We start from the raw sequence: 21,039 nt of genomic DNA on the forward strand, positions 1-21,039 counted from the left end.
ACCGTGCCTGGCCCACACCCTGTTATCTTAATAATGTCATGAGGAGGGGGTTGTCCAACCCCATTTTATACATGGTGCTTCTGAGACTCAGAAAGGTGAAATACCTTGTCCAGGATGGCAGGTGATGTTAGAACAGGTCAGTTTCTTTCCTCCAATGGAGTCAAGGGTCAAGTAGGAGTCAAGGGTAGGAGTCCAACTGCAGAGTGTCAGGGATAAAATGGGGCAAGTAATTCAGAAAAAGGTTAAGAGCTCAAACACACTACATGATTGAGGAAGAAGAGAACCCTAAGCACGAGAATTTAAAAGTTTCTTAGAAATTATACGCTGGGTGTGGGGACTCATGCCTGTAATCCCAGTGACTTCGGAGGCTGACGCAGGAGCATCGCCTGAGCCCAGGAGTTCAAGTAGCCCTATTATAGAAAGTCAAAAGAAACGGGAAATTGATTTCAACAATGTATTTCACGTAACCTACCGTATCCAAAGCATTATCATTTCAACATTTAGGTAATATTTTAAAACAGTTAATGAGATGTTTTGCATTCTTGCTTCATATTAAGTCTTCAAATTTCATGTATGTTTCATACTCAAAGCACATCTCAATCGGAAGTGAACAGGGTTCCTCCATAGCCACACGTGACTGGTTCCTACCGTTGTGGACAGCGGAGGTCTAACCCCTCGGTTTACACAGAAGAAACTGAGGGTGAAATGGAGGACTGAACAAGGAACCACATGCTTGTCATTTACAGAGCCAAAGGCAATTTCGGTGGTGGATTGGTGTGGCTTAGCGGAAACAGCACAGGTAGAAAGTGAGAAAGATCCAAGGCCAAATTCTGACTCTGCCACTAACTAGCTGTGTGCCTGTGAACTTTGTATTTGGTCTCTCTTAGTTTCAATTTCCCATATGAAAAGTGGAGATAATTATCTTATTCATATAGTTGTGAGAAATAAATATGAAATACCCAACAGGGGTCTTGGCACATAGTAGATGTTCAATAAATGGGAACATGATGATGATGATGATGATGATGATGATATAGGTAGGAATATATTGCCATCACCTTTTTTTAACATTTTAATTATCCCCAACCCAGAAAAATGATGCCCTGTCCCAGCCCAGGCAGATCTGCCCACCAGATGGCAGGAGGGCAAAGATGGCGGCAGGAAAAAGAAATGGGAGAGATGGTCACGGGGAGACTAGAGGACACAACCACGGGGTGCTAGAGCCCCAGTGGCCTGCTGCACCCCAAAGCACATAGATGAGTAAAACAAAAGTCACCCCAACTCTGTGGGCTGGTGTCAGAGCTGACCCGTGGAGCCTCTTTAGAGCTGAGCCTGTTTTAAAAGAAGCAAATCACAGACCTTCTGGACTCTCTGATAACGCCCCAGTCCATTGCTTCACTGAATGGAAGAAATGCAGAACCTGCCTCCAACGGCAAAGATGTGACCATCTTCACCTGGCAGGGCACGAGGGCTCTGTGTATTCAGTACTCCAGATCAAAGGAGACCTCTAATGGAAACTTTGTTAGCTCAGGGCAATAGAGAATGTCCATGAGCCACGCTGCTGCCTACCTCGGCTTCTGGGTGAGTTGTTCCCTCTGCAAGGAATGTTCCTCCCTCTCCCATCTGGCTAACTCCCATTTATTCTTCTCATTTCAACTTAAAAACACCACCTTCTCTGAACAGCCTTCCATAAAACATAATGCAGGGTCCCCTTGTTAGATACTCTCCCTGTAGTCTGCCATCACAGCCATCATTATATCCCGATGAGACCGGGGAGACTGACTCCCTGCCATGGAGCAGAGACTAGGTCTGTTCTCCTCACTTCTGTATCCCTAGTGCCTGGGAAAGAGCCTGGAACTGAGCAGATGCTCAGTAAATATTTGTAGGAAGTTGCTGTTGCATGAAGTTAACTCAGGAATCAGAAGGGCTCTGGTTGGTTTGACTTGAAAATAGGCAATATTTTGGAAAACAGAAATAAAAGTTGCAGATTCTGCACCTGATGCATTAAGTAATTTTCCATGAAGTAACTTTCCAAAAGGGTCATGCACTATTGTGTCATTTTGTTGGATTCTTCCCACGACTGGAGAGTATCTGGTTATAATGGACACAATTCACAGAACAGCTATTACATCAACTATTGATTTTCCAAGGGCCCCAAAGCTGAAGCTTCACATCAAAGAGTCTTTTGAGTGAAGGCACACGTAGCTCCCATAATTCTTGTGTGTCCGGGAGTGGGGACAGCTCTTTGGAGAAACACAGCTCCCCCTTCATTTGCCTATTACCCTACCAGCTCTCAAATGGGCAGTACCACTCCCAGGTGGAAATGCGGGGGAAGTTTTTTGACTGCCACATGACCGGCATTTTGTGGACTCACTCAAGGATGTTAAAACCTCCTGCCATGTGTGGAACATCCCACTCATAGAGGACCATCCTGCTCCAAAACCAGGAGTGGCCACCCCACACTCACATATTGAGGGATGCTGGCCTCAAGCCAGCCTAGGCCATGTCCACAGGGTGAAATGGCTGCATGGGAAAATGAGTCCAAAAGGTCACATCATTATTAATGAGGACCCCCTACTCCCTCATCCCCAGGTCTGCTGCCTACCCAGGATGGACCAGTCACCTTCCTGAACACCCAGCACAGTCCTGCCCTTGCATGCTGGCTCATACCAATCTCCTCACTCACTTGGAGGCCATCCCCACCAAGCCCCACCTACTTGAGCCTCCACCCAACACAAAGTCCTTCTACAGGAAACTTTCCTGGATCACTCAACCCCAATAATCTCTCCCATCTCCAAAAAATTCCAGACCTCTAACCAGACAATTCACTTAGTACTTGTCAACTACTGCTGTGTACTCTCCACAACATGGTCCCTGAGTGCAGACACCAAGTCTGACATGCTCCAGCACCACCCCAACAGATTGGGGTGACCGATTCATTCACCTCATTCAGTTGGGCCACTGCAACACTGAGCTATGGTCGTGCCACTGAACTCCAGCCTGGACAACAGGGCAAGACCCCATCTCAAAAAAAGAAAGGAAGCAGGTGGATCACTTGAGTTAGGAGTTTGAGACCAGCCTGGCCCACACAGTGAAACCCCATTTCTACTAAAAATACAAAAAAATTAGTGGGGCATGGTAGTGTGCACATGTAATCCCAGCTACTCAGGAGGCTGAGGCAGGAGAATCACTTGAACCCAGGAGGCAGAGGTTGCAGTGAGCCGAGATCACACCACTACACTCCAGCCTGGGCAACAGAGTGAGACTTCATCTCAAAAATAAAAAAAATAAAAAAAAAAAAGAAAGAGGAAGGAAAGAGAGAAGGAAGGAGGGAAGGAGGGAGGTGAGGAGGGAAGGAGGGAGGAAGGAAGGGGTTAACCTAGACCTAGTCCTGATGAACTGAAATATAACATGAGCCACACATATAATGTTACATTTTCCAGTAGCCCTGTTATATATAAAGTCAAAAGAAACAGGGGAAATTGATTTTAACAATATATATATTTTTAATCTACTATACCCAAAGTATTATCATTTCAACATTTAGGTAATATTTTAAAACGATTAATGAGATATTAATCAGATTGACCACCAAAGCAAACACATTCCTCTTTTACTTTAAATAAAGGAAAAAAACAAAAGTTGATTCATAAAAAGGCTTTACTAGTATTGGGCATTTTTAACACTCATGACTTCACTGAGTCCCCCAAACAACCCTGGGAGGGCTTGACTATTTGTTCAAGCGACATTACAGATAGAAGAGACCAACACACCACAAGGACCCATAATTTGGCTAAAGCTCTGCAGCTGCAAAGTGAAGAAGCTAAAATCGGAATCTGGGTCTGGCTTCAAACACCTCCTCTTTTCACCACAGGCCAGGCAGGCTGTCCTTTCTCTGGCTTTGTTCTTATTGATCAACTATGTTTACTAGATAAGGGCTGCAGGATAAGCAGGCATCATTTCAGCGGTGCTGGAGGGTCAGGTAGTGATTTGTTCTTTACTGGAGTCTCCAAAGAGTGTTTCCACAGTGCTCCTAGTTTCGGGTAATCCAAACCACACAAAAATGTAGCAGATCAAGTAAAGTCAGTATCTGATAGAGGCTCAGGCAGGATAACTTTTAATCTTGCCATGAAGAAAAGCTTAACTTTAAAAACTTGGCACCAGCCAGTTCTCCCCTCAGGGAGCCTGTGGCTTTGGGCTTGAGGAGGTTTTATAAAAGCAGGCAGGACTCCAACACCAAACAATGCATGTTTTAGCAAATAACTCATTCCTTCAGTGGTGTGGCTTTTCTCTCCCAAGGGGCCAAAGCACCCTATGTGCAGCAGAGGCTGCAGCTTTAAAACAGCAGTAATCACAACAAGTGTACGATGGTGAGCGGGGTGTCAAATTAACCCCACTCCCACCCCTGCCAGGCCAAGCTCAGAAGAGCTTTCAGTCCACTGATGGGCGATTAGAGGCCGGGAGGACCTTGGCGGGGAGGTCATTAGAGAACGTCCTCTGCCTCTGCAGCTGCACCCCATATGGGCCCCCAACCCTCATGCCTTGGGACCTCAACCACGGATGAACCAAAGTGTGCGGCTGAGAAAATAGCCATTAGGTGTGACCAGTGCCTCCTCTGCAATGCCCCCAATTTCTCCTGGTAACCAGTATTCAGCAGCAGCCTGGGAAATGGTCAAAATGGAATGAACATAGCCAGTAGGCATCTGCAGACTTGGAATCTCCAAAGCTAGGATGATGGCAGCACCCATTTGCCAGCCTCCCATCTGGCTGTTCTGTGATGCTTGGAAAGGAAGGCAGAGATTTCTCAGAGATGAGGACGGACCCAACTGGGCTTCTAATTTCTGTCCGTCTCCCAACTTTATTGAAACCCAGAGGAAAGGGAGTTTGTTTTATGTATGCATTACGTATTTAGATAATAAACGCTCAATGATGGCAAGAACAGAAGAAGGGGAGACAGCAATACAGTTCTAGGCGGTAGCAAGAAGGACCAGTGGTCACGGATTTGGCAAACTCAAAGAAATCTACATCTTCAGCCAGACATGGTGGTTCACACCTGTAATCCCAGCACATTGGGGGTCCAAGGTGGGAGGATCACTTGAGCCCAGGAGTTTGATGCCAACCTGGGCAACGTAGTGAGACTTTGTCTCTACAAAAAAATAAACAAAATTAGGCATGGTGGTGCATGCCTGTGGTCCCAGCTACTTGGGAGACTGAGGCAGGAGGTTTGATTGAGCCTAAGAGTTCAAGGCTGCAGTTTGCTATGATGGTGCCACTGCATTCCAGCCTGCAGCCTGGGTGACAGAGAGAAACCCTGTCTTAAAAGAAAAAAAAAAAAAGGAATCTACATCCTCAGTGACAGCAAGGAAGGATGAACACCAAGCCAATTTACAACCCAGAAGTCCCAAAGGGTCGGGAATTAGTGGTGGCAGGTATCTCTGGAAATGGGGTTAAAGTGCAGGGATGCACTAACAGGATGAGAGGAAAGAACCAGCTGGATCTGTGCATCCCCTCCCCCACATCTCCCAGCCGGGTGACCGTCCCTCCCGCATCAGGCACAGAACTGGAAGTTTATTCTCTGAAGAGGTTAAAAAAAACTGAGAAGATCTCAATGCAAATTGTACCGTACAATCTGTATAGTACAATTGTACTGATTGTACAGATTGTTGTACAATCTGTACAACAGCAAGATTAAGTGATTTTAGACATACTACATACAGAGGACCAATGCCTCCCAAGCCCACTTCCTTCTTGCAGCTCCGAAACCCCCCACTCCTCACCCCCAGCAGCCTGGTCTTGACCCTCCAGACTGGAGACTGTAAGACACTTCCGTGGAGAGCCCAAGCAGCCTGGGAGGAAAGATCTAAAGATACTGGCATGGGGGTCCCCATGAAACAGTCCAGTAGGGACCTATGGGAGAAGCTTCCAGTCAGGAAGGACACCCATGTACTCGGAACCTGCAGAATGCTTATTAGTCCCCAACTCTTAAATAGGGGAAAGCAACCAAGGACTATGAGGCAGCTAAAGAAAGAAGGCCTCTAACACGAAAGCTTCAGATCAAGCGAAGCCAAGAGAAGGGGTGCACACGTCCATCACATCCAGTGTGTGCCGGGCCCTCTCTAAGCCCTTCACCTCCAGTAACTCATGCAATTAGTGTAGCTCCCAAAGCAGACATCAGTATTATTCTTCCCACTGTACAGATGAGGCCTTTGAAAAAGAGAGAGGTTAAATAACTTGTCCAAAATCATAAAGCTAGTAAGTGGCAGAGCCAGGATTCCCAACTAGCCATTTGGCTCCACACCATTGAGCGCTGTGTGAGCCACCTCTCAAAGCTCCGCCCCAGCCGTGTCCATCATGACCATCCTCAGCACATAAGAGAAGATACTGCAGTCGTGAACAAGAGGCTTCTTTGAAGAATAAGAGAGAGTTCTCGCAAATTAAAAATGTGATAGGTTAAAATATGGAATGTAAAATTGATGGAATCTCAAAGAAAGCAGAACAAAGAGCAAAAGGGATTAAAAAATAGAAAAGGTAAGAGAATTGGAGGATCAGCCCATGAGGACTGATATCCAAGTAAAAGGAGTTCTAGAAGGTCAGAAAACCAAGGAGCAGAAATCATAATGGATTGTCCTAGAAAATTTCCCAGAACTGAAGGATAGTTTCCAGAAAGGTCTCACTAAGGGCACAGCATAATGGATGAAAAGAGACCAGCACCAAGGCAGGTCACCTTGAAGTCTCAGGCTGCTGGGGACAAACCAAGGCTCCTGTGAGCTTCCAGATAGCATGAAGCAGGACGCAAACAGAGAATTAGAGATGACTTCACCCTTCTCTATAGCTGCCCTAGAAGCAGGCAGACAGTGGAGCAAGGAACACTTCAATACGCTGAAGGAAAATCATTTCCAACCTGGAATTTGATGTCCAGCTAATGTAGCAATCAAGAATTAGAGTATAAGTTCATTTTCCCATGTGCAAATTCTCAGAAAATTTACCACCCAGGCACTCTCTCTCAGGAAGGATGTGCTCCTGTATTCAGCAAGTGAAGCCGTCAGAGGAAGGCAGGAAGCAGGAGATCTGACCCAGGAGAGAAGCGAGGAGGACCACAGGTGACAGTGACAGGCAGTCCAGGTGACAGCTGGGACCCAGGTGTGGAGGACAGCACAAGTTCAGACTGAAGAAGGTCAGAGGCCCCAGACTTGCTCAAGAAGAGAGAACTAGCCAGGCATGGTGGCTCATGCCTGTAATCTCAGTACTTTGGGAAGCTGAGGTGGGCAGATTACTTAAAGTCAGGAGTTCGAGACCAGCCTGGCCTACATGGTGAAACCCCATCTCTCTAAAAATACAAAAAAATTAGCTGGGTGCGGTGGTGCACACCTGTAATCCCAGCTACTCGGGAAGCGGCGGCTGAGGCAGAAGAATCGCTTGAACCCAAGAGGCAGAGGTTGCAGTGAGCCGAGATCACACCACAGCACAGAGACAGTGATCACACCTGGGCGACAGAGCTAGACTCCATCTCAAACAAAAAAAAAAGAAGAGATAAATGAGACACTTTACCTGATGCACCCAAACAACTTAAGGAGATATCCAGAATAGTAAGAGAGTTTCAGATGAATTAATAAGCACATACCCCACCACCAATAGCAACAGCAGACAATATTTAATTCCAAAGAAAACAAAAAGCAGATCAGGTAAGGAAAAGTGACCATCATTTACTACACAATGAAGCTCTGAAGAGCACTGACCTACTAGTGACACTGTAAACCCCAATTACTGATCTTATCAAAATTATGATGAAAACATATGGGGAAGTTGAGAGAGGGGGCAGATTTGAGGTTAAAGGAGGTAAAGAGGGGTCCTACATCCTCACCTTCTACAGTAAGAAACCAGAGCCTAGAACCAAAAATTCAAGACGAAGCAATATATGCATGTTAGTTAGAGACATGGAAGAAAATACTAAAATCATCAGCTTAAAAAACAATGCAAGCCATATCCTCCAGGGAAAGGGGCTGGGGTCTCACTGTTTTCCATATAAACCTTAAAGAAAAGGCAAGGGAATGGGGAAACAGGCATTGATGAAGACATGTGACCTCACTGAATGTTCTAGCAACCAGGAAAAGTTGGGGTTATCATCTCTTTCCACCAAAAAGACATGGTCGGGCTCACAGCTACTCACAGCCAGTCAATACTAAAAACAGGCTCAAACCCAGCTCTGCCAAACCCAGCATCCACATTCTCCCTTTGGTTCCACATTCATGCATTCAACAATATAAACTGAGCACTCTCTAAGCCTGGGTCACAGGGCTGGCCAGGGCAGACTCCAGCACCTGACCCAATAGGGCATCTGGTCTACCTGGGCAAACTCACAGTAAACAACCCATTATTAACAACAAATCCAAGTGTAGCAGTGCCTACCCTACACAGCCTCAACCTAGGACTGCAGCACTTATCTGATTCCTGCTGTTCCTCTTCCTTTCCTCGCCCACTCTGCAATCCCTCACTGACCTCATGGCATTGCGATGTCTCTGTCCCCTACGGGTCAGCAATCACATGCCACTTCATGGCCCTTGCCCAAGGTACTCCTGGGAACTCAACACAGGCCACTGCCCGGGGCAACCTCCTGCTTTCGGCACCCAGAGCCCTTGGCTTTGAATCGGGAGGTAACACGTTTGGTTTGTTTTAGATCAGAGTTTCACAGGCCAGGCCAGCTCTCCAAGAGAGAGCTCCACGCTTGTGTACATGAAAGGAGAGGAAGCAGCCTTTGTAGACCGGCCTCCAGAAAGGCCTGGAGAGTCTAGGGGGCTGCAGCAAATTCCTGGAGATACCACAGTGTGTTGTGAAACCTCACGTCTGCTGCTCACTCGCTGAGAACAGGGTAAAGCCACGGAGCCCCTCTGACCTCAGAGTCTGCATCTGTGAAGTAGGGGCCCCAGAGGTTTATGTCAGCCTTAAATGACATAATGGAGATGGCTTCGCTTTATCATCTGCCATCAGCATAACACAACACAGGGACGAGAGGGTGGTTCCCATGGCTGCCTCTGCTCACTTCTGCCATCATTCAAGGTTATGAGAATTTCATCTCCTCAATTTCTTCAGATCCCCACTCTTTTGAGATCCACCCCGGGGAATCACCAGGCAGAAATCTTCAGTCAAGAACTCAGCCTTTACTTTGTTAGTTCAAGAAAAACCTGGTGTGTAAATGACTCTAAACAGAACCAGCTGGGCCACTGAACAGACTGTGATAAGGCTCAGCAGCAAAGCTGGCTGACATCTTGCCCAACATCCTTAAGCTGGGATCCAGTTTTCTTTCTGGGTTCCAAGTAAGTCAATTGTCCTCTCTAGCACCAACTGGTCCTTGATCTAGTGCTGGTCAAGTCTCTCCCCATGTCCTCACATTCAAATCTCATCTTACTACCCACCCAGCCCTTGACTGACTTCATCTTCCCAGGCTTACCTCTGATTCCTGGTTCTACCACTTATTAGCTCAATGGCTTGGAACCTGTGACAATCTCACTCAGCCTTAGTTCTCAGGGCTGATAATAATGCCCACCATCAGGGTTCTTCCAAAGACATGGCACAGGGTCCTGCACTGTGGTCACCTCTCCCCAGCCTACCAACCCCCTCCCCGCACACACTCCCCATGATCACATCAGTGCCCTGTAACCAATAAAGACAGTCCCTGACTTAATTGATTTTTATACAAGCTGTACTGTATATTACACATACTGCAACAACAGCAATACCGCAGATTGTCTTCTGTAACTCAGGTTGCAACTCCCCCAGCGTGGCCTGACAAGGAAGATGCCGTGCGCACGCATGGGGGAGCTTTTTCAGCTGCACGGCCATATATTTGGAATATTACTGGAATGTCTGATTGCATTTCATCCTTGTTTTATAAAAATAAGTAGAAACAGAAGAAAAAAACGGGAAGTGTGGTTATCCATGATCATTACTGGTTTCATAAACCTACCATGAGACAACAATGGAACTGGGGCAATGAAGATTGTGGGGCTAATCCCGTGTTCAGCCAAGGAGGGAGAGGGAGGCTAGGGAGGTTGGAAACACAGACTACATCATCCAACAGCACTGAAACAGTGAGGCAGGATTAGGACTTTTCTTCCATTCTTTGGCAATTGAAGTCCCTTGTAACTGGCATGTCTAGCCTGGGACTTTCAATATGTGATGTAATAAAACCAAAAGTTGGAAACTGTCTATAAACCCATATTTTAATGATGCTCTCTTGTTTTCTAAACAAACTGTGATATTTCACATCAAGTAGAAGATTGTTTACCCAACACAACCAGGACTCAGCTTGCTCTAGGGTAACGGCATTTCCAGGGTTCATGGATCTCCACTCCAAAAGAACACAAGGATTAGAACAGAGATGTTACTGCTGCCAGAACATGTTCAGTTCCAAAATCCACACAACAGCGTATGCAACTAGAGGACACTACAATGCCACCCTCTTTGTCCCAGGGCCACAGGGCATAGATGAGACCACCATGACACAACGCCACCACCTTCTCTGGCCTCCTAGGTAAAGAGTCTGTTGGCTCAAGCCGGCCTCTCCCTTCCTCTTAAAGCCCACTCCTGCCCTTTGTCAGGAAGCCTCCCCGAGTTCTCCAGCCAGGTGGTGGCAGCCCTGTGACCACAGCCCTGGTCTGTGCACTCTCAGTTAAAGCTTGCTGCCCCGACCCTGGTCTCCACCAAACTCACAGAGAAACCTACAGGGCAGTCCGGCTGTGCAAATACCTCCCCAATGTGTCTCTTCTATGGAAGCGGAGAAGGCTTGACAGCCATTTGTTATTTATTTGCGTATGAGATTCGTGTGGCTGCTGTGACAGGTTACCACACGCTTAGTGGCTGAAAACAACACAAATAAATTCTCTTCTAGTTCTGAAGGTCAGAAGTCTGAATGGGTTTTACCAGCTAAAACCAAGGTTACGGGCAAGTCTGTGTTCCTTCTGGAGATTCCAGAATCCAGGTCTTCCCTTTTCTGGCTTGTAGAGGCCTGATATGGTTTGGGTGTGTGTCCCCTCCAAATCTCAGGTTGAAATGCGATCTGCAGTGTTGGAAGTGGGCCCTGTGCTGGCTCCCCTTCCCTCCCCTTCCCTTCCGCCATGATTGGAAGCTTCCTGAGGCCTCCCCAGAAGCAGATGCTGGCACCACACTTCCTGAAGAGCCTGCAGAACCATGAGCCAATAAAACTTCTTTTCTTTATAAATTACCCAGACTCAGGTATTTCTTTAGAGCAAGGCAAAAACGGCCTAACACAAGGCCCTTGCATTCCTCGGTTCCTGGCCCCGTCCTGCAGCGGCACTGCTCTCAACTCCGCTTCCATGATCACATCTCCTCTCTCCCTCTCTCTCTGACCCTCCTGCTTCCTTCTTATAAGGAGGCTTGTGATTAGTTGAGTCCACTTGGATAATCCAAGATAATCTCCTTATCTCAAGATCCTTCACTTAATCACATCTGCCACGTCCCTTTTACCAAGGAAAAGAACATATTCACCCCTTTGGGGGATTAGGATGTGGACATCTTGCAGGGGGAGGCATTGTCCAGCCTACAATGGTTCTAAAGACCTGCTCCATGTTAGGGGCTGGCAGGACAAAGATGCACGCGCTCCACTCAGGGCTCCACTCAGAGGCGGGCTCAGAGGGCATCTGTGAAGCCCCTGGGAGTCCAGATCCCAGGGCTGTGAGTTCTGTCCAGGAGGGCACAGACAGCGCCCAAAGAGGCTGTTCTGGGCACGGTCACAGTCATTCTCTGCAGAAGGGACCACGTGGACAAAGGCACAGCAAGGGTAAAGGGTGTGGCCTGTGGGCAAACCCGGAAGACACCTGGGTGCAGCTGTGGCCCAGTTCCTTCAAGGAAGGCCAGGAGAGGTGGGGACAGAGTACAGAGCAGTGCTTCTTCCCAAAGGCGAAGAGCCCTGGTGGAGAGATGGACGGGGTGCGAGAAAAGTCTTCGGGTTGCAGGGCCGGAGCAGGACGGGCGCACTGGAGGCAGCGTAGACAGTGGTCGTGGCAACTAACAAGGAGAATGTGTGCAAAGGAGGCAAACGTGGGAAGGCCCAAATGAGACAGGCATTCGGGGCCAGGACTGACAGGACACGGGAGGCGAGGGAAGAGGCGCATGAACAGTGCTATCTGAAGGTTCAGGTTCCTCCACCACCAGATTGGCAGGTCACCTCCGAGCCCCCTCCCCACCCGCCGCCCCAGTTCTCAGCTGGAAGGGCTCAGAACACTGCTTTTAAGTATGTCATACCATAGAGGATTAAAAATAGTTTTAAAAAGGAGAGGGATATAAATATCACAAAGCCTCCTGGCTGCATGGAGAACCCCCCAGGAGAGGAAGGCAGGGGTGGGGCGTGCCTCCACCGTCGGAGCCTGGGGTCCTTCCAGTTAGATCCGGAGGTCTGCAGTTCTGCAGGAGCTGAAAGTAGTTCTGGTCAACACCAAAATGACCCCAGGACTTCTGTAAATTCCCCAAATCCTGATGACCCCAGGGCCTCTGTAAATTCCCCAAATCCTGCTTGCTTTTTCTGTGCCTTGGGGACACTGGACCACAATCTCCAAGAAGCAGTAGAACACTAGGGAACCAAATAAAAAGAGGGACAGAAATAAAAGGTGAAGGTCAACAGCATGGGCCCATCTGGGACGCACCATCCTGCATGCGCCGAACCAACCCTGGCTTCCGTCCTGCTGAGGAGCTTGCTGGGGCTCTCCCTGACCCCATGGCCCCCCACCACACGCTTCCCTACCCTATGGGTTTATGGGACAGAGTTTCCTCTGTACCCCATCCTCTGCCACCTTCTTCATCCCAGGGATACAGAACATAGAGGCGACCACTGTGACATGACATCACCACATTCTCTGGCCTCCTGGGTAGACAGTCTGTGACTCACGCGGGCCACTTCCTTCCCCTTGAGTCCCACTCTCCTGCCCTCTGTCAGGAAGCCTCCCCGGGTTTCTGTGGCCAAGTGGTGGCAGCACCGTGACCAGAGCCCTGGTCTGTACACTCTCAGCTCAGGCCTATTGCCACCAACCTGTTCTCCACCAAACTCACAAAGAAACCTACAGGGCAGTCTAGCTGTGCAAATATCCCCATTGAGAGTGGACTGGGCCTCTCTCCCTACCCTACACTCCTGCAGCACCCACGGTGAGCACCCACAGTTCCTACACGCTGATCTCAACCTCACCATAACCCTATCCTCTCTCTACTGAGAACTCCTAGCATGTCCCATTCACCCATCCCTCCATCCCCAGCTCCCAGAATTTCAGGAGGACTCGATAACTGTTATTTGACCAAAGGACCAGGCTTCAAGTGGGTAAGCCCATTTCTAAGGCAGGTTCAAAATGTACCCCAGGCAGTCAGGCACCCTTTGGAGAAGAAGGCTGGGCTGCCACACATACAACAAGCATTCATCACGTGATGATGACAACAAGCTGTCATCACGAGAAGCATCTTCTACTTGTCACGTGCCCGGGGTCAGGGTTCAGAAAATACAGTTCCTAACTTCCTACAGGAAGTCTTCCAGATTGCCGTATTCTGCATAGCAGCCTGACGCTTGCTGATAAGGATACATTTCTTACTCTGTAGGGAGGCTGGCTGGCCTCACCCCACCAACCTGATTCCAGCCTCCCAGGCCCCTATATTCACATCTTGCTGCTGGAAAGAAGAGTGATCCCTTGTCCACAGATGTTGGGGCTTTCTTCTGGATAGAATCAGAAGTCGGATAACAATGACCAGGCAAGTGTGGGAGGCACGTGGCAGGGGTTCCAAGATAACGCCTTAGTTCTGGCTTGTGGGGGCATCTTGATGGCTTTCATCCTGGGCTGCTGTTCCAAGGCAGAGCAGCTGACTTTAGCAAAAACATCACTGACAGACATACACACTAAAAATACACATACACGGCCAGGTGCAGTGGCTCACACCTGTAATCCCAGTACTTTGGGAGGCCAAGGCAGGTGGATCACCTGAGGTCAGGAGTTCGAGACCAGCCTGGCCAACATGCTGAAACCCTGTCTCTACTAAAAATATAAAAATTAGCCAGGCATGGTGGCACATGCCTGTAATCCCAGCTACTCGAGAGGCTGAAGCAGGAGAATTGCTTGAACCCAGGAGGCAGAGGTTGCAGTGAATCAAGATCACACCATTGCACTCCAGCCTCGGTGATAAGAATGAAACTCTGTCTCAAAAAAAAAAAAAAAAGTAAAAACACACATACACACACCCCTTTTCTTTTGCTGAGAGCATTTTACTATAACACTTTCTCCATTTCTGTCTTCCTCTTTTTCTACACTGGGCCAGATGATACATATTTTTGGTTTTGTGGGTACTTCTTTTCCTCAACTACTCAGCTGTGCCCTTGTCCTGCAAAAGCAGCGATAGGCAATATGCAAATAAATGGGTGTGGCTATGTGCCAATAAAACTTTATTCACAAAAAGAGGCAGCAGGCCAGATTTGGCCTGTGGGCCATAGTTTGCAAATCCCTACTCTGATAGAAAGAAAGTAGGAAAAGAAGACCTGGTAAGGAAGAAAAAGTCCATTTTTTGATGCTGCACTTATGATTTCTGATGCCGCCTCTAATTCCTTTTGTGACAAACGCAATCTACCACTGTTTAAACAAACAAACAAAAAGAGGCATGGGGAAAGAAAAAAAAATTTATAAAAAGGTTTCTATGGGAACAGGGAGTTCACTTTTAATGGTTCAATCACAAAAAAGACAATTACTTTATTTTTCTCTCTTCCCCTCAGACAGGGCAGATGTGATCTATGGCTTGTTGGGCAGAGGGACTTTGTCCAGAGCCTCAGCTATTTCAGTGAAAAATTAAATGCCAGAGTGTTCCACAGGTCAGGGAGGACAGTTTATGAAATCTGGGCCTCTTGGGCAAAGGGTTGCTTCCCTAGAGCTGTAGATCTGGTGAGACATCCCGCCTCTCTCATGAGGCTGTAGGGCCAGCAGGCAGCTCTGGGCTGCTCTGATGCAAAGTCATGGCTGCTGACACGTGATTCTGTGGCGAAACTTCTTCCTAGCTCAGCTGCCAACTGGACTGAGGGCTTCCCTCTCCCTGCTGAAAAGCCATTTGTGAGATGGGCTTCTGTTTTACCTGGCCCCTGAACACACTTGTTCCTTGGTACAAACATGCATAGGTGGAGTCCAGAGCCCCTTGTCTACCCTGGTTGCGGGCCGGCCACTAAATCTCCCTAGGTACCTTCAACTTGACAGCCAAGGACAAGCCAAGAATGTACATCATTTACCACGTGTACTTGTATAGCAAAGCTTATGAAATGCAACATTTTCTACCCAGGACACTTGGTGGAAGTGAATCTCCAGCACTCCACAGTGAAAAGAATCTAGGACGCAGCCAGCAGTGCTTAGCAGAGCCCAGAGTCACACACCAGCCATCCACTCATGCATGCCAGGGGCTGGAAGGCAGACGGCTTTAGGTGGGCACCTGCCCAGGCCCACCACTCCTTGACCACCTTCCCAGGGGTAGATTTGAGCCCCAGATAATCCAACCCTCTCATTTTGCAAATGAGGAAACTAAGGAACTGCAAGGGAGAGAGATTTTTCAGAATCTCACAGCGAGTTTGCAACAAAGCCAGGACCCTGGCTCAGGCCTTCAGCCTTTGGGTCTTGGCTGTGGCTTCCGCAGCTGCACAATGCTCCACCTGGAAAGGCCCCTCGAGAAAAATCCACACCATGAGATAGGGACGGAGCTGGCACTGGAACACGGCCTTTTGCCTGTAATCAGGAGTGAACTCAAAGCCCGTGGCCTGACCCCAGCCACAGCCAGAAAGAAACTTTCTACGTGATGATTCATCCCTTAGAACCAGGCACACAGCCCCAGGGGTAGTGCCCTGGCAGGCAGTTCCTTGACATGAAACCTGTGCATTTGGTTTTCTTTGGGTTTTTATATAGAAACCTTCAGTGCACTTGCTGTGCCCTCTAAGAGCTGGCAGAGGTGGGAACAGGAATGGTCCCTCCTTGGCTCCATCCCTTCTCTGGCTGCTGGATAACAGTGACCATGGCAGCATCCCATCCCACTGCTGTGTGCTCCACTGCTGTGTGAAAGGAAGGTCTAGAGATAGGGAGGTAAAGATGGGGCGATAAGGAACTGGAGGGGCGGGCTGTGGGGGCAGGAAGTGTTGGGGAGTTATGGAAGAGAAGGTTGGTGTGGCATCCTGAGCCAGGCCACAGGTGACCTCGCACAACAGGTCAAGGGGCTTGGACTTCATCCGGTAAGCCAGTGCAACCCAGCCTTTTTCTCATGGTCACATGGGACCATGATACTATTTGTCCTGGGATGGACCAAAGAGCCGCCCAGGCCCCCATTCTGCTGCCCTTAGCTCACGGGTTGGGAAGCTCTGCTGTAGGTCACAAAACCTACTGGTGGCTTTAGCAACAACATGCTCGAGTGGCTGGGTGGTGGGCGGAAAGCCGTAAAGGAGTCAGTCACTGCAGAGTCCAAGCTCGCATGAGGAACACCTGCGCCTGGGCCTGAGCCAGTGGAACAAAAGGAGAAAGTGGGCCACGTGGGCCGGGGCTGATCCTTCTGAAAACGCAGGCCCTGCCCTGCCTCTGAGCCTGCCTTGAGGGGATTCCAATAATTTCTCCCCCTTCTGCACTGTGCAACCCAGAACCTACGCAGTCAAGTTTCTGCTTGGCCTTAAAAGTCCAGGTCCAGAATTACAGCATCAAACGCCAAAAGCACCAGAATGACAGGGGATGGCCCAAAGCAGAACTGACCTCTGCACCGCTAGAATCAGAAAATTCAAGCTCCAGTCTGGCTGGGTGCCCATGACAGTTTCACGCTCCTGAAAGGCAGAGACTAGAACCAGCTTTCATTCTCCAATGTCTGCAAGATGCTACGTGCTCGACACACATGTGCTAAACGGCTCAGAGAAGGGTTGTGGGTTTTTTGGGTGGTGGAGGCTTCCCATATGAATGGAGGCTTCCCATATAAATCCTGGCCTGACACCCCTTTTTGTCCAACAGTACAGTGACCCCCAGAACTGGTGGAACACTGAGCTGGACCCTGAGGCTCAGGCAAAGAGGGAGCGGGGGCAGCCAGAGTAGCTTGTCTTTCGAAGGACACGGGAGCCCTTGTAGCTAACAGCCAGGCAGGGAACTAAGGCGCAGACCTATTAACACACCACCTCTAACGTCAATTCTAGAAAGTATGTCCCTGCCTTCCCACATGGTTCCAAGGAAGCGGGGACCAACTGGCAGAGGCTGCCAGCATCCTGCAATTCCGTCTTCTCTTCTCCAAAAAGGTCAACAGCTTGGACCACCCCCGTTTCCTCGCAAGGGACCCTGTGAGGGTGGCACAGGCAGTCTGCCCAGAGGGACATGTCCATGCTCTGCCAGAGGGCTCCTCCTTGACGAACGTCTTTTTGAGCTATGCATGTGAATATATCCATGAACACTGCATCTGCTCAAGTATCAGACACAGGAAGGTGAGTGGCAGGCCTCTTGGGAGGGGCCATCACTCTGCCCAGCTCACCCGGACCTCCAAAGACAGGTCTAGAAATCTTCATTCCAATGTTTTTTGGGGGATGATCTATGACATCACAATCATATTGCATGGATTTCAGAATTCCACAGTTCAGCGTGAGAGATAAAAGCCTTGGATGAGCAAGTGAGCAGAGGCCAAGATACTTCTAAGTCAACTTAAACATATGGATATATGGAAAGATATAAAGATATAGCTGTATTATCAAACTATTCTTCCCTGAAATGCAATATCCCAGAGGCCATAACCTCAGGGCTACCCCTCATTAATGACCCCAGGATCACCCCATCCCAGAGCCCCAAGAGAGTCAAAGCTTTCTGAAAAGAATCAGGAATGCCTGATCCTGACAGCAGCTGCTGCCTGCAGATGGAGGCCGGGAATCCTTCTCAATCCCTATGATTACAGATCTGTAAGTTCCCACTGTAGCCCTCCTTCCATCGCCGCGACAACTGCGGCTATCTGTGCTGTAAGCAGGCACACAGCTTCAATGGCAGCCCTTCTGCCTGGACTCCTCCTGCCTCCCTTGACTACCCTCTGCACTGAGTTCAGAAGAACAAGGCCCCTGCTGGTGGCCCCCAAAGCCGATCATCCAGGCACATCCCGGGCCATCTGACATCTGACAGCCAGTTATGGCAGATGCTCTAACTAAGCTCGGCGTGGAGCACCTTCTGGACTCGGCCCTTTGGCTGAGACTTCCTGAGTACCACAGGAGCAAGGAGAGAAAATGCCTATTAAGCATTCAGTCAAGAGACTGACCAAGGAAAAAATCAAGAGAAGACAGATGCCTGCCCCCAACTCCACTCCCAGCCTCTTCTCAGCAACGCTAAGCAAAGCACAACGCCTGACACGGTAACTCTACAGTGCTAATGCCCCCAAAAGACACGGACAGCTTCATTCATTCATAATAGCCCCAGACTGCACACAACCCAAAGGTCCCTCAACAGGTGAATGGATCATCAAACGGTGGTGCATCCATACCATGGAATAGTACTCAGCAAGAAAAGGAAGTCCAGATACAGGCGAGAGCGCAGAAGAATCACACCAACACAATGCTGAAAAAAAAAAAAAAAAGGCCAGAGTACATACTGTATGATCCAATTGTATATCAGGATCTAGCGGCAAAACTAACTTTCAGTAATGGATCAACTTTGTTCCCTTGGTGGTCAGGGGGCAGTGTTACTGGCTGGGAAAGAAGATGAATCGACCGTCTAGGGTACTGGAAATCTACTTCTTGATCTGGGTGGTTGTTACATAGATGTACCCATACATAAAGTTTTGTTGAACTTAAGAATAAGTGCACATTTAAACATATACATAAATTTAAAAGTTTATTTTTCTAATGGCAAAGTTGATGCTTAAATTGTAACTGATGTTTGCCTAAAGGTGAGGACAGTTCACTGGGAGCTGAGGGAGAGGAGCCTACTCAGTGAACTCCTACCCAACCTCCAGGACCCATCTCAAATTGTCCCTATTCTGTAAAGCCTTCTCCCACTGTTCTGGTTGTAACCTAATGTTCATATTGCGGGGCATCTCTTCACAACAGTCAATCTTCTCTAAACCAGGAGCTAATCCTAGAGGAATGCAGTAACTTGTTGTACGAAACATTGGTTAGTATGTGCTTACTAAACACTCAATGATTGCCTAAGACAGACAGGTACACACACTCACACCCTGACAGTCCAAACAAGATGGCATCTCAGCAGAAGACACTAATGCCCACCCCCAAACAGGATGTCAGTTCTTCTCAGGCAACAGGATCCAGGCACTTGGCTTATTATCAAAAGAGATCATTTTCAACATCCCCAGCCCAAGCCTCCTCCTTTAACACAAATCACAGCCAGAAGAGATCAGAGCGGCCCAGAGCAAACTCAGTTTCCAGTGTCCACTCCAGGAGGCTCCCCAATCCTTTTGAGGTCACCTCTGCCGGCACTGTCCTTGCCCAACCTAGGGGTGGGGCAGATCCTGGGCTCCCAGGAAACATTCAACCAGGTGTAATGTTTAAACTTGACTGCTCGGCCATCCCCCAGCGGCTGGGGCTCCCTGCCCTCTAACAGTAAAGTCGCTGCCCTTGCTGGGGAAGGGCAACCACAGCCCCATCGCCTCTCTGCCCAGGCCTCCCAGCTCGCTCCTAGCCACTCCTAACCTTGAACTCTCTAGAAACCCAAGCCTGCAGGGGAAGCAGCTACAGAAACTTCACCTGCACAGGTCAATGTGGGTGAAGAAGGGCCGGAAGTGGTGTTCTGTCTAGTTCTGCAAAGCCCACATATGAAAAAAAAGAAGCTGGAGATACAGTTCCATGAAGAACAGCTGTCTTTTGGGTGGGTAGGTTGTGGGGGGGAAATTATGGGTGACTTTTTTCCTTCAAATATTTTTGTGCTTTCTAAGTTTCCACATTGAATACATTCTTTTGAAAGAGAAACACACTTCATGTGTGGCACCGCCATCCCCAGCCGCTCTCCACCACTGGAGTTTCTCTTTCACCTCTTCTCAGCTACCTCCCAGGTAGAAGCCTTGGTCCCAGTGTCCTGTGCCCAGGCAGGGTCGGAGTTGGGGACCAGCGTGTGGGGGGGCTCTCGCCCTCTCCCCAGTTAGAGTACTGATCCTGCAGGGGAGGGGCAGCTCCCTAAGCAAAGTGGCCGCTGGAGTTGGGTGCTTGCCTGACCCCACCGATCCGATCCGCACCCCTGGCCCCCCTTTCCCCAACTCACCCCCTGAAGCGCCGCCCACCATTCAATTCCTCTTGCCTCGAAGGTACTTAGGAAGTGCGCGAACTCACTCATACACACACACACACACACACACACACACACACACAGAGTCGCACTGTCTCCTCCCCTCCCTGACCTGGGCCACCGCCCCCAAGAGCCCACGTACAAACTTCTCCAAACTCGCAGCGGTGGCTGGAGGGGGTGGTGACGCCCCTCTAATGAAAATGCGAGCCCTCTCCACACAACACACACACGTGTGGGGCCCCACCCCCTGGGCAACTGTAAACCTGGCTGGGGCTAGCCGCCCTGGGGCTTGGGGGCGGGTGTCCAACCCCAGCCTCCCACCCCGAGGCAAGTGACAGGAACAACAAACGGCCGGCTAGCGGGGGCGGCGCGGGGGAGTTGCCAAGTGTCGGAGCGGCGCCCCGGGCTCCCCGAGCGCCCGGCCGGGCGATCCCGGGGCGAGCCTGGGCTGCGTTACCTTGCAGGTTCTGCACTCGGATGTCGCTAATCTGCCCGATGAGCTCCTCGCGTTGGAACCAGTCCCACTCGTGTGCAGCCATGAAGCGCGGGCGGGAGGGCCCGGGCCAGCGCGGCGCGGGCGGCGGGCGCGGAGAGCCTGGCTGGCGGGCGCGCGAGCGGCACGCACCCGGCGAGGGCGCCGCGGAGCTGTAGCTGCGGCGGGCGCGGGCGGGGCGCGGGCAGGGCGGGCGGGGCGGGCGGCGCGGTCGAGGCCGCCCCCGCCGCTGGCTGGCAGCGAGCGAGCGCGGGGCGGCGGGTGCTGGGCGCCGGGCTCGCGCTCACTCCCCCGTGCGGG

At 49.7% G+C, this 21,039-nt stretch overlaps 1 protein-coding gene across 4 annotated transcripts in view; it reads right to left on the reverse strand.

Annotated features, from left to right (window-relative positions):
* CLMN (calmin) overlaps positions 1 to 20,957 on the reverse strand; it is a 131,565-nt gene extending 110,608 nt beyond the window's left edge. For 3 of the 4 annotated variants that reach the window (XM_054448193.2, XM_054448190.2, XM_063652045.1), the window contains exon 1: positions 20,704 to 20,957. In XM_054448193.2, coding sequence (XP_054304168.2) covers positions 20,704 to 20,785 — 82 coding nt within the window. In that variant the 5' untranslated portion in view covers positions 20,786 to 20,957. Of the gene's footprint in view, positions 1 to 20,222; positions 20,287 to 20,703 lie in introns of those variants that run through there. The other variant, XM_054448192.2, reaches the window with a different exon arrangement.
* Positions 20,958 to 21,039: the final 82 nt, after the last annotated feature.

This window comes from Pongo pygmaeus, chromosome 15, assembly GCF_028885625.2.
Source record: "Pongo pygmaeus isolate AG05252 chromosome 15, NHGRI_mPonPyg2-v2.0_pri, whole genome shotgun sequence".
Taxonomy (NCBI): Eukaryota; Metazoa; Chordata; class Mammalia; order Primates; family Hominidae; genus Pongo; species Pongo pygmaeus.